Here is a 13561-nt window from a genome sequence, read left to right on the forward strand (position 1 = left end):
TATTTTTAATATCTTAACAAGTGGCTTCTGAATTTTTGCCCCACTAAGCATTTTACCTTCACTGTAATATTTGTAATTCATCTGTTCTTAAACCATTTAAGCATGACAAAATCTATTAGATTATCCATGAGACAACTTAAGAGGTTGTAGCATTCGCTTATGTTTTAAAGGCCAGGAAGCCCAAATATAACAACCTGGACTAATTACAAGAGATTCTATAACACTTAACAGAGCAAAACTCTGGCACTGCTGACAAAGATAAACGGAAAAACACATAATAATTGGCTAAATGTAAGGTAAAAAAAAGCAAGAGACTATGAGGGAAAATGCTCTTTAAAAGAATGTGGATCGCTAAGTTTGGCATTATAAACAATGACATGTAAAAGAGAAGCAGAGGCAAGGTACCTTTTCGATATGAGGAACAGATTGTAAGCAATCATTAAAAGCACCACAAAAACTTTAGATATAGCACTCAAAAATCCAGTTTATACTATACAGTCACATAACAGTGAGGTGAATGGGCATATAACAAATTTCGGGATATAAAAAACTACACCAAAAGTTTAATAAGAATTATGTTACAGAAGAGATGATAAGGAGGCTCTGAAACGAGATGATGATGGATTCAGTCATCCAAAACTCCAAGAATAAAAACAAAGAACGAAGATGATATTCTGAAAAAGTTCTAGGTCAAAAAAGCCTGTTTTTTAGATAAAGAGGGCATCATTCTTTATGGTGAAATAGATCATTACAAACTACCTAAACAAAGGTTTTGACCAATAAGGTTAAAGAAAACATTGCCTGAAATCAGAACACTACCAGAAGATTTGTGTACCACACACACACACAGCAGGCCTCAAAATACTGGTATTTAGTTAGAAGAACCAGGAGAATATGGATAATTAATGTAATCCAAGAATGAGATGTTACACCAGCTGAAATGGTCCACGAGAACTGATGAATGTGTGGTCACCAAATGAATAGATAAAATAATTGTATTAATGCTTACACAGCATTTATTAAACAGAATGAAAAATATAATAGAAATTGTTATAAGTAATGTCCACATTATATTTTATAAACAAGAATTACAATAGCCCGGAAGGTAAGGGATGATATAATTAAAGAAGCTAACGAGGTGAAGAAGTAAAACAAAAATAAAATATTTTGTTACTAATAAAATGAAATATTCCTATATCTTTCTGGTAAATAGCATTACAAAACAACCATATTAAACTAATCTATATTTAAAAAGTCTTTTGGACACTGATAAACATTCTAAAATTATTTAAGAAGTGCCAAGTGTCTTATAAGAATAGTTTGTCAGGTAAGTAAAGGGATGATGGAAAATTTCTTTAAAATAAGTTTTTTTTTTCAACAAACACAATGTGTAGGATCACTAACAACTGTAAAATAGATTGTCAGAGAAAAATATGAGATAATGTTTAGTAACATAAGAGTAATAGAAATAGATCTCACTTAATAATAGTTTATTTCATTAGAATTTCATGCAGAAATGATATAAAATGAAGTGCGGAATGTTCAACCACCTTGTTTCAACAAGTATTTTAAATCTACTGTACAGATTTATATTTTAAACATGTAAACTTTTCACAAAAACAAGTAATATTTACCAGAATTCTCAGCTATGAAAATTACTTATCAAAAAACATTACTAAAATGTTGAGAACTTTACGTTTTTTTTTCTCACAACAAAGATAGACAAAAAAAAATTTTTACACTGCTTATTTTACACAACTGACTAGGCTTAACAAGCAAGGGACCAACAAAAGGTGCGTGTTCAATGATTTAAAATCAACACACAAGCTGTTTATTTGAAAATAAAAACAACAAAGGTTCAGAGATCTGATCTGATATCAAGAGTAGTGTTTTATACCGTGAAGTGCATTTCACTGATATTTGATCCACACTCCTCAATAAAAATAGTCTGTTTACATGTACATACAAACATTTAACAGATTAGCACCAAAAACTAGCACTAAAACGTTTGCTGATCTACATTTTGTAACTGATTTTAACCCACAGAAAATTATATACAAGAATAAGTGACAGAACTATTGGGGCTCTAAAAAATATTATTTAACTAGTTTAAATGTTTAGGGTAAAGGCAAAGATTCTATACAAAAGCAAAAGTTCGGGAATTTATTAGTGTTAAAACTTGTAGAAAAGCATGACTATTAATCACAGGAACACTTACAAAGATATGGATAAGCATTATAAAAATTGCTAATTAAATAGTTTATCCTCCAAGTGTCAAAAGTAGACCACACTAAATATCCTAAACCATTACAGGGGTTTACATTAATTTAAAGGCTTGTGAGTAAATACTTTGACAAAATTTTCTAATTATTGCATTAATTCTGAATGTCCCTAGACAAGAACAAAATCTTTTACTAAGTTACCCGGCAATAGGAGTAATTTGAACTTATTTTAATACTTCTTTCATTAAAGGTCGTTATGGAGTTGGTAGAATCCTCTGGAAATAGATGATTAAAACCCTCAAAAAATCTATCCAGTATTACAATATGACGCTTAAAAATTCCACTATTTGTAGCTTCCAAAATGCTTAATAACACATTTGGTAGTTTTGAACTGTTCTATTAGTTATAAACAAAATTTATAAACAAAAATACAAATGTAATAAATCACTCCAATAAGGTCTTAGCTTTAAAGGTTTAAATCTATTTAAAAATCCTACTTTTTGAACATTGCTTTATTTCATTAGTCACAGGTATTCCTTTGCAAAACAGTACGAATAATTTTTGTAATTAAGTATTAAATTGTGAAAATAATGTAAAAGTCTAGTTTTCTATTTTGCCAACAAGAACACAGCTGAAATACAGAGAGTTCTAAAACAACTCTTTCTATTTAATCCTCACACTAGACCAGAGGTATGTCCTTTGAAAGTAATACCTCCAAGGTAGTCAACAGCATTAACATATTGCTTTTACTATACTAATCCAAATGCTTCTCAATAAATCGAAAAAAAAAAATACATAATACAAAGAGTTCTTTTATAACATAAAACACAGTATGGTTTAATAAATCTTTATCTTTAACAAGAATAAAGTCTTTTCAAAAATTCAACAACTTGGAATACAATACGAAGTCTTAAAACTTTTATCTGCTTAGCACGTCTCCTTTTTTTCATTGTTTGTTTAGTAACTTAAGACATTGTACGATGAAATGGTTGGTATAAAAATAACAATGCGTTCACCAAAAATACAAGTGCATCTTTCTTTGATCAATTAAAATGATAAGATAATAAATTATAAAACCGACTCTTTTTATTTCTCTCCAATGAGCTGTAAACAAGCAATACATTATGGAATTTTTTTCCAAGGAATTTTCAATATAAAATATCTATTACCATGTATAAATCTGCTTTCCATTTTCAGGAGGAATGGCTTAATTTGCCATTATTCATGATTACTTTACACACACACACACATATTTGGTTTAAATATACATCCCACTGAGTAAGTTTTATACTATGACTAAACCTTTCCCAAGATCTTTAAATTTATGACTAATTTTTGCTTCAATTTTCCATACTTAATAATGAATGTATTATGTTTCTAGCTTACATCTTTTCTCATACAAAAGCTGTCAACATGATTTTTATTAATCTGACACTTGCTTGAAACTGAAGGGCGGTAATTACACATGTCAACATTGATGATATTGAGTCAAAATACGAGTACACACTTTTAATTTCATACTATAGTCACACTATCCTGAAACTTCATTTCATAAATCTATGGATACCTCATTAAAATGCATATGTTCAGCAGTACTTGATGAGCACAAACTTTTCAAATTAAGCCAAGAAAAATATTCACTATAACCAGTAACAACTGACACATACAGAAACTTGGAGAAAAAACTGAAGAGAATGTTATACTTGTAAGAACTTTGTTTTTCTAAGTATGCTTGACCCTCATAACTAAAATTGTCCACGTTTTACTTTTCCTCAGATTCAGATTTCTGAGTCTTTACTTCCACATAAAATGGTACCTGGTAGTGGTTACTAATGTCAACTATAAATATTTGAGGCAACCCCCCATTGATTATGTATATGTTTCAGGTGATCCACTGCCCGTTTACTAATGTTGAGACCAGGATGAATAGGAAGTACTCCTTCTTTTCCAGCTAATGATAGTCCTCCAATTCCTAGGTATGTGTGTAGTGGATCTGTTGATAAATTAAAAAAAACAACATAAAGTTAGATATTTAAGTAGACAATTTTTTTTCCCACTTACATCTTATCATAGATATACTGTCTCTCAAGTGTGTATATCTACATATTCATTCTTAAAAGCGATTGTTATTTTATTACATTTGAATACAGAATACAATTAGCCTAACTTTATGGAAACTAAGTCTATAATTTATCACAGTACACTTAAGAGAGATTACAAAACTTTTTACATCAGACAAAACTTACCAGGTACTACATCAGGCCATTTAGCTAAACCTCCAGCTATATCATCTTGTGTAGACAGAATAAAAGCAATGTTCTGCTGAGTATCAACAAAATGGTAGTAGTCCAGGAGCTAAATGCATACAAAAGGAAAAACAGTTCCACATTAAAGAAAAAAGTAAATTAAACATTTCTGTTTCATGTGAAATATTTCCATACTAATGGAGTTTTCATCTCATTCAGATCAGCCAAAACACTATTTTCTTTTGGATTCTCTACATGAAAAATATCCTTCTTCTCAAAAGTGAGATATTTTTACAAAAAAATAAACAAATCACAATAATGATTTAAAACATGGCTTACAGTAAAATCATTGCAACAAGAATCATTACCATGCACTAAGAAAAACAAATTCAGTTTGAAATATAATTTAAAAGTGTAATCTGTTACAAAGACAATATAAATTTGTTTATGAATTCATTCCTATTTAATTAAAAAATATATATATAAGGAACAGATCTATATCAATAACTCAACACAATAATGTTTAAGGTATCTATCTGGTAGTTTAACAATTGATAGAAATCTAAAATGGTAAGTAGAATATAAATCAACTAGAATGTTTAACACTGAATCTCTAAGTCAAGTGCAGAAATTATGATAAATTTGGTGTAGATTGGTTAAATCCGGAAATCCTCATCATCCATAACTTGCTCTTCTTCTCACTATCCTCTATCGCTTTGGTTTTGGTTTTCAGCTGGTGGTATTTCTATTTCATCTTGTCTTTGTCTTTAATGGAAGTATGTCCATATTTAAAAATGCACTAGCATTGATTATGCTTCATATTAATGATCAGATCCTCACCTACTCCAGAATACTCAAATACTTTCAGACAAAATTAAGGCCAAGTAGAAAACACATCCTTACCATTGGAGAGTATATGTGCCTCTGGCATATTATAATGGACTAAATATCATTAGCTCTATTTTCAAATTTCTTGAGTTGCTCCACCAAACCTTTCACACTTTCCAGCATTTCTCACAATGGTGTTAAGGAAACTGTCAAGTGCTCCGAGTCCAACAACTGCCTGTGTCAGTATTAGAGAATTGTTACCCTCCTTCAACCATATTTTCAGAACCTCTATTAATTTTGCAAAATAAGGATCAAGCACTAATTTGTCTTCTTCTATTTCCATGTGAATAAATCATGTGATCTGAATTCCATGAGCATAAGCTAACAAAGGGGTAACCAAAGGTTACAAAGTGTTCTGACAGCAGGTCACATTATCATCTAGAGTATGATCCACTTTATACAAGGGGGGGGGGTCTTTCCTAGTCTGTAACAGCACTGCCTCTACCATGAAAAACCACAGAACCTTGATCATGTTTACTATCCTTGTCCAAGGATGGTGAACATATATCTTATACAGTACAATTGGAGCCTCTTCTTCCATTGTATAGTAAGTGACCATGACACCTTTCTTACCATTGCATTCAACTGTCTTCATTTGTAAGTACATCGGCTTGAGTTTCATCTTGAAGTCCATAAGAATAAGAACTTCATCAAAGACTCCCATAGCTTTACATCTATTAGTCATAGCAGTTGAAATTTTCTCTATTACCCATTGATGACCCATGAACAGCTTAGCTTTCTAGCAACATGAATTCAATACCTCTATAGCAGATGGTAAAGCTTTAGAATTCAATAAACTTTCTCTCACTTTATTGAAAAAGTAAAATACGTGCTTGCATCCATCACAAAATAGGGGGATTGTAAGAGTAGATTTACTGCTTGTATTTGAAGCCAGAGCTGATGCTATTTTGGAGTGCACATCGATCCATTTGGTTCCCAATTTCCTAATCAAAATCATACTTAATGTTGATCTGAACAATCTGCATTTTCTTCAGTATTTCTATCATTGGTTTACCAATATAACTTAAGGTTCAATTATCCATTTGATGAGATTAAAGTCATCATTCACTAGTAAATGTATTACATTGTCTATCATTTTATTAAGCTAAGCACCTCTGAATAAGAGTGGACACCAACTGGAAGAATAAAGTCCTTGAAATATGTTCAACCATGTTAGAAGGAACTGCAGCTTCGACATAGGCATCATAAATACAATTTCTTAGCCATTTCCTTCTAAATGGAGGAAGGATATGAGTAACTTTACCAAGCACTACTTCCCCCCCATGACAAGAACAATAATCTAAGGAAAAAATAGTTAACAAAATTGCAAAGTCAGTGCTTTCTTTGTTGAACCTGTGAAGAGTTTAAGACTTCTTGACCAAGACTTCATATTTGTTTTAGTTGTTCAAAATTCCTACACCCAGCAGCAAAGTTCTTGAATATCATTTTGAGATTTGGAATGTCCTCCTTTATGGCTTGAAGTTCACACAATCAATAAGGCAAAGAGAGCAACGAGCAGATGACTTTTTTAATCAAATCTTTTGTAGTCTAGGTGGAATGTCCTCCTTTATGGCTTGAAGTTCACACAATCAATAAGGCAAAGAGAGCAATGAGCAGATGACTTTTTTAATCAAATCTTTTGTAGTCTAGGTGGAATGTCCTCCTTTATGGCTTGAAGTTCACACAATCAATAAGGCAAAGAGAGCAACGAGCAGATGACTTTTTTTAATCAAATCTTTTGTAGTCTAGGTGGAATGTCCTCTTTTATGGTTTGAAGTTCACACAATCAATAAGGCAAAGAGAGCAACAAGCAGATGACTTTTTTTAATCAAATCTTTTGTAGTCTAGGTGGAATGTCCTCTTTTATGGTTTGAAGTTCACACAATCAATAAGGCAAAGAGAGCAACGAGCAGATGACTTTTTTAATCAAATATTTTGTAGTCTAGGCATAACATTACACCATGTTTCCCAAAGTGTTTTTCTGCATTTGCTTCCTAAAGCCTATCGGGATCTTTGCAACAGAGATGATTCTCGTGAGCCAGCAGTGTATTTTCTGCATCCAGACCACATACATACTAACCACAGTTCGAAGGCAATTTTTCATAGAGTCAATGCAGCTTTGAGGGTTCAAGTGTATTTCCATAGAATATATTGGAATAGACAGACTCTATACGATGTTCCCAGCCAAGAATGGTCATTAGGTCGGAGAGGTTATGAACCTACCATTCTTCTATCCTTGTTGGGATCTCATCCTCTGGGCCTTTCTTGAGCCCCCACCTCAATCATATATATGGCCATATCTCTTTTTTTGGACATATCCTAGAGCTCTCCTATTTCCATCTATCTATTGGTATCCCACCATGATCACATACACATTGGCTATAATTGTAACATATAAAGCAAGTGAGCTTTGGAGGTCTAAACATTTCAGACATATGAAATAATGAGTTATGTCCAAGTAACAAGCAGACTGACTCATATATCATATAAGCAGGTAGCAGTAGAGAGTCTATGCTTAGCGGTGTGGATTCTTATTAGAAGCTATATGACAAAACACCCATGACCACAGCATGGTTTGTGACAAAATGTTCCTCCTATCAACTCCGACAAAATGATCACCTCTTAACCTTGATTCCATTTTTGAAACTCAGCACACCGTTGGATTCAGCATAAAATAAGATTTATCCTGGTAAAATGTCAACAGGATAGGTCCACTACCGCAATTAGATGGTCAAGACTGACCTAGCAAATGTACTTGACTCAGAAACTCAATGTTAATGAAGCAACAAAATTTTAAAATTCTCTGAAAAATACTTTTATGACACTGTTAGTCAATGTGAATTAGTAGTATAAATTTAAAACTTACTTATAGATCAGACTAGTAAGATTTTTCAAGTTCTTAAACAAGTTAATACTTTGAAATAAATTTCAACAATATTATTTACCATTTAAGATTTATTTAGGAAAATCTCTTAGTAGTACAGCACAAAAAATAAACTCACTGTTAACGAAGCACCAACCCAAAAGGAGTAGCAAGTATCAACTGGTTTGTTTGGTCGACCTTGAAAACCACTATCTTGTCTTTTTAAACACCACCACCGAAGCTTATTGATCTGACTGGGACTGAAAGCTGTTTGTAATTGATCAATCAGTGAGAGAGCAGCTACTGCACAAAATATGGAGCCACCTACACCAGAAGAAAGTCAAGAAATCCATTTCATACAATTTTATAATGTAACCAAACATTCATGATGAATGTGTACTTTTGAATAAAAACTTTTATTGATAAAATGGTTGATGTATTAAAATATTTTGGAATATATAAAAGAAATTATATTTACTGATGAATTTTGATATAGGTTATTCATTTTTAAATGGGATGTAAAAAAAAATAAGCCTCATCTTTTGTGTGATATTACCTTACAAATAGGTCTCACAATTAAAGATTTCAGGTAACTCATCACTCATGTTACAACCACATTTAACCTAAGTATATTTTTTAAAACTTCTAAATAAAGCTTCTCATTTTCTTGATCAAACAGCTAAACATTTAAAATGATCACAACAACAAGTAAAAAAAAACACTTTAAAATGATTTACAGTGTATTAGGCCTCTCTCAAACTCTCTGGTAATGTTGTTCAGATATGTGTACGATCCATTCAAAAACTGAAATGAACATTAGCTTTAAAAAACGATTAGATCATTAATATAGTTAGCAGTATGCATGCTTTGAAAACATAGAGCCTTCAAGTGCAAAACAATAGCATCAGTACAATGGAGGATTTTTTTTTTAATTACAGGTTTCCACCTACAAAAACTTGTAACATGGTCACAATATCCTATATACTACTAGAAAACTATTAGAAATCTTGAAAATAAAATCTTTATTTTTCATTTAATTATGTTTCTAGCTATTTTTACCTTCACATTATAAAACTTTATGATCTTGAGATATTTTCAGCTAAGGATATAATTAAATAAAACAGAACACTAACTCAAGTAGCATGATATGGTACATAACTAAAATTAACTACATTTATTGTTAAACATCTAAACAATGATGTTACTCGGGTTAGTGTTCTGATTGTAAGTAATTTGAGATCAATTAAATGTATTGTTTTTTTTTAGATAATCCCATATAGAAGGAAAATCATATTGTACCATCAACCAAGTAGAAAGGATAAAATTTGTGGAAAGTTATAAAGACTGTTGTTCAGTATTATTATCTTCTCTTAAGTGTAGTTTTGGTAATATTTTGAACATACTCACCATGAGACTCAGCTCCAGGTACTTGAGCAATACCACCGTCATAATTCTGGAACGAAAAAACTACAATAGCAAAATGGTTTTTAAAATGATTCATAGACTTTAAAAATTTTATTTCCAAAATGAGACAACATTAACCCACAGGTTATAATACTATCTTATATTAATCTTAACTTTGTTTTGTTTATTTTTAGAGCAAAGCCACATTGGGTTATCTGATGTGTCTACTGTAGGGAATTGAACCCTGGATTATAGCATTGTAAGTCCATCAGCTTACCACTGTCCCACTGGGGGACATCTTAACTTTGTTTATTTACAAGATATTTTGTTGTTGTTGAAGTATGTCCCTTTTTTACAACCAATATGTCATGGCTACCCATATACTTATCATTTACATATGCTTGAATAATAATATTACATTATTACTAATATTTCAATTAATTATTCAATACTGGAAAGTAAATGGGGGATTTTTTTCATGTAAAACTCAATTATTAAAAAGTGTCTTTACAAGCATTTAAAAATATACACAAATAAAACTTAAAATATTTTCACAGCTTTACCCTGTTCAGCAACACAAGTTTTCAGGATGAATTTTTTGTTGTATAAGATGATAAAGCGAATACCTTTCAAGAATAATTATCAAAAACATTTAACAGTTTGATATTTCAAATGAGATACAAGTGCCTTTACTGTGGGAATCACTGAACATGATAATGAATTAGAACAAATCTAAAAATGATAGTCAAAAACATCAAAAATATAAGAATTTAGCAGAAACACAAAGCATGTAATTCATTGATGATAATATTGAAACTAGTATCCTAAAAGACTGACTATTAAATATGTTCACAGCCTGATGATTTTTTAATTTTTTATATGATCACCCAAGTCTAATTATTAATAAATTTCTCTTCTTTTAATTACTTAATTAGTTTATATTCTGTTTCAGCAGTTAATCAGCTTTTCAAAGTTCATACCAAGACATGTACTAATGACATTCATGAAGAAACTGAGTTCACTCATTAGTTCTCCAAAGAAGCCTTCTAATACTACAGACACAGCTAAACACACAGTCATAAAGTTAAATAAACAACCATGAAAAGAACCAGAAGAAAGTGTATTAAGCAAAGAACTAAACTTTGCCCTAACACATAACGAAATACCCACCATATAGGCCTTGAAACTAATAGCAACTAGTTGGCAGAGGTTCTTCATTCATTTCTTTTTTAATTTTGAGCAAAGCTACTCAAGGTCTATCTGTACCAGCCATTCCTAATTTGGAAGTGATAGACTAGATGACATCAACACTATACCCCACCAACTCTTGGGCTACTCTTTTACCAACAAAAAATGGGATTGACTGTTACATTATAACAACCTCTAAAAGCAGCAAACATGTGCAGCGACATGATCCAAACTCACAATCCACATAGATGGAAAAAGCCTGTGGGTTCTAGTTTTTAGCCAATGATCACCTCCCATGAAAAGAGAAGTAATATTATTCAACTTCCAATCTTCTGGCACTTGCCAACTATTCAAGGACTTAGAAAAAGTAATAGCAAGTGGCTCACATATCCAATCCTTGACCTCTTTCAAAACCCTCAGGTAAATATTATCTGGCCTAAATCCTTTGCCTTTCTTTAAACTTCTCAGTTTATGATTTCATACCTATTTTTAACAGAAAAAAAAAAACTAATTGAAAATATATATAAGGAACAGATCTGTATCAATAACTCACTACAGTAGTGTTTCATGTATGTGGTAACTTAATAGTTATAGGAATCTAAAATGATCAGAAGAAAGTAAATCAACTGGCTTATAACATATTTTCATGCAACTTTCAATGGGATTCCCCAAGGTAAAAAAAGAGAAAGTAAAAACAGCACAATCAGGTGGTTTTTCAGTTGTTTTTTTTAATTATTATTACTTTTTCCAGTTTGGAAATATAATTATCATCATAAACATCTATCTAAAATGTCATAATAGATGACAAAATATAAAATCAAAAATGCTAGACTTGCTGTCAGTTGGCTACTTATATCAGCTAAGGGCACGTAAATCATAAGTTGTTTTTGTTAATTTTTTGTCAGCACGGTTGACAATTTAGCAAGTAGTTTTAAAGTATATGTCAAACATTAAAAAGTGGCCAAATGAGTTAGTTTTACGACCTACTCTATAAATAACTAAAACCAAACTTACAGTTACCACAAGAATGAGAAGAATTCAGAAACAAAATTGTCAATAGTCCAGAAAACCATAAAATGTTAACCACCATTACAATACTACCTAACAAAAAAAACCCAATAACAATTCCAGCAGCAAACAAATCAAAGAACTCACAAGTGAAAACAAAGGAGAATATGTTATAATATGTCAACCACACTACATCTACCATATCCAATGTTAATGAAGCCTTTCACCCAATAAGAGGGATCATTAGAGTGGCTGAGACATGACAAAGTAGTGGTCTAGGGACTATACATATAATTAACATTCATGATTAACTGCCATTATGATGTGAACCAGATTAAGCAAGCGAATTGTACTTTTTTTTATCAATTTTATTTAAGTCACACACATCTATGGTTGACTTAAAATTCACAGACAAGACTACTGACTAAGTCCCATAGTTAATTACAGAGATACACCATATCACCCCTTCACTAGAAACTTTCTCACTTGCTACGAACTCACATAACTCAAATACTTCATGGTTTTACAGAAAACTCTCAGACACTGGTAAATAACTATATATGAAACTATTTCTGCCTTGTCTCCAGAATGAAGGAGACTTGTAATACAGAAGATTCTAAGAAGAGGAAGAAAAATACTTCACTAAAACCTTCCACAACAATAGACACCAGCAACATTTGATACAGAAGAAAATAATGAAGATAAACATGAATAATAAACAGGAAACAAGATACTGATGCACAGTAATATCTCCCCCCCCCTGTCAAAGCTCTCTCTGAAAACATACAGAGAAAATGTAAACAGCAGAGTATTCAAAAGCCAAACCACAATTACAGTTAATGCACACAATACCTAAAGACTCAATAGAGTAAAAACACCATTTACAACATCCCTTATGACTGTAGATTCCAACACATTGGAGAAAGAAAGAGACTGACAAAAGTCAGAATTTAGGATTATAACAAACACACAAGACTAATATGAATCTATCTGTAATAGCCTAATACACCAAAGAAGAAGATTATACAATAAAATGATGGAACATGAACTACACACAAGACAAAATAAACCTTCTATTTTTACTTAACTGATAATACCTGACCTAGAAGTCAGCAAAACCTAGATATCCCTCTAGAAACCTAATGTGGAGGACCATCAGAGATATGAATAGCACACATGCCTTTCTAACAAAAAGACCCAGGATTAAATTCCAACTATCACTACCATCCACAGTCTTTATCAGGCCTTCTCTGAAGATGGTAACAGATTGAAGCTGAAATGTAGGACATAAACTAATTAGTATTTATTAATAAAATAAATTAGCAGCTAATTAACAATTGGACTTAAGTGATTGTTTTGGTTACAAATCATGACAATGAATGATATTCATTTGCCATAACTTTACCATAAGTACTAAGTCTGATGACTTAACTTTCATAGATTTGTTAATGATACTTCTGAGCCTCAGAACACAAAAAACTCATTACAAGGTTTAATATTAAATTATAATTTTATAATTCAACTATTAAAATAGCAATAATTCAGAATACAACTATAATTAGTTAATGACAACCACATGTAATATCAAATGTTACTTGAAAAATACAAGTATTATTTGATTAAGCCTTGTTTCTTTGAAAATTAGGTAAGTCAAAAAGACAAATGCAAAAGTTCTTTCTGGTACTGATCATTTATGTCTGCTTACTATACTGTTTACCAATATATCTAATTATAAAAATAAT

The 13561-nt window shown here is 31.4% G+C and overlaps 1 protein-coding gene across 1 annotated transcript in view; it reads right to left on the bottom strand.

Annotated features, from left to right (window-relative positions):
* Positions 1–1475: 1475 nt before the first annotated feature.
* LOC106478871 (geranylgeranyl transferase type-1 subunit beta-like) overlaps positions 1476–13561 on the bottom strand; it is a 23120-nt gene continuing 11034 nt past the window's right edge. Inside the window, exons 6-9 of the mRNA XM_022382734.1 lie at positions 9627–9672; positions 8359–8543; positions 4469–4577; positions 1476–4215 (exon numbers count right to left, since the gene is read on the bottom strand). Of these exons, the coding sequence (XP_022238442.1) occupies positions 4058–4215; positions 4469–4577; positions 8359–8543; positions 9627–9672 (498 nt within the window). The 3' untranslated portion in view covers positions 1476–4057. The remainder of the gene's footprint in view (positions 4216–4468; positions 4578–8358; positions 8544–9626; positions 9673–13561) is intronic.

The sequence above is a fragment of the Limulus polyphemus genome, unplaced genomic scaffold (assembly GCF_000517525.1).
Source record: "Limulus polyphemus unplaced genomic scaffold, Limulus_polyphemus-2.1.2 Scaffold12, whole genome shotgun sequence".
Taxonomy (NCBI): Eukaryota; Metazoa; Arthropoda; class Merostomata; order Xiphosura; family Limulidae; genus Limulus; species Limulus polyphemus.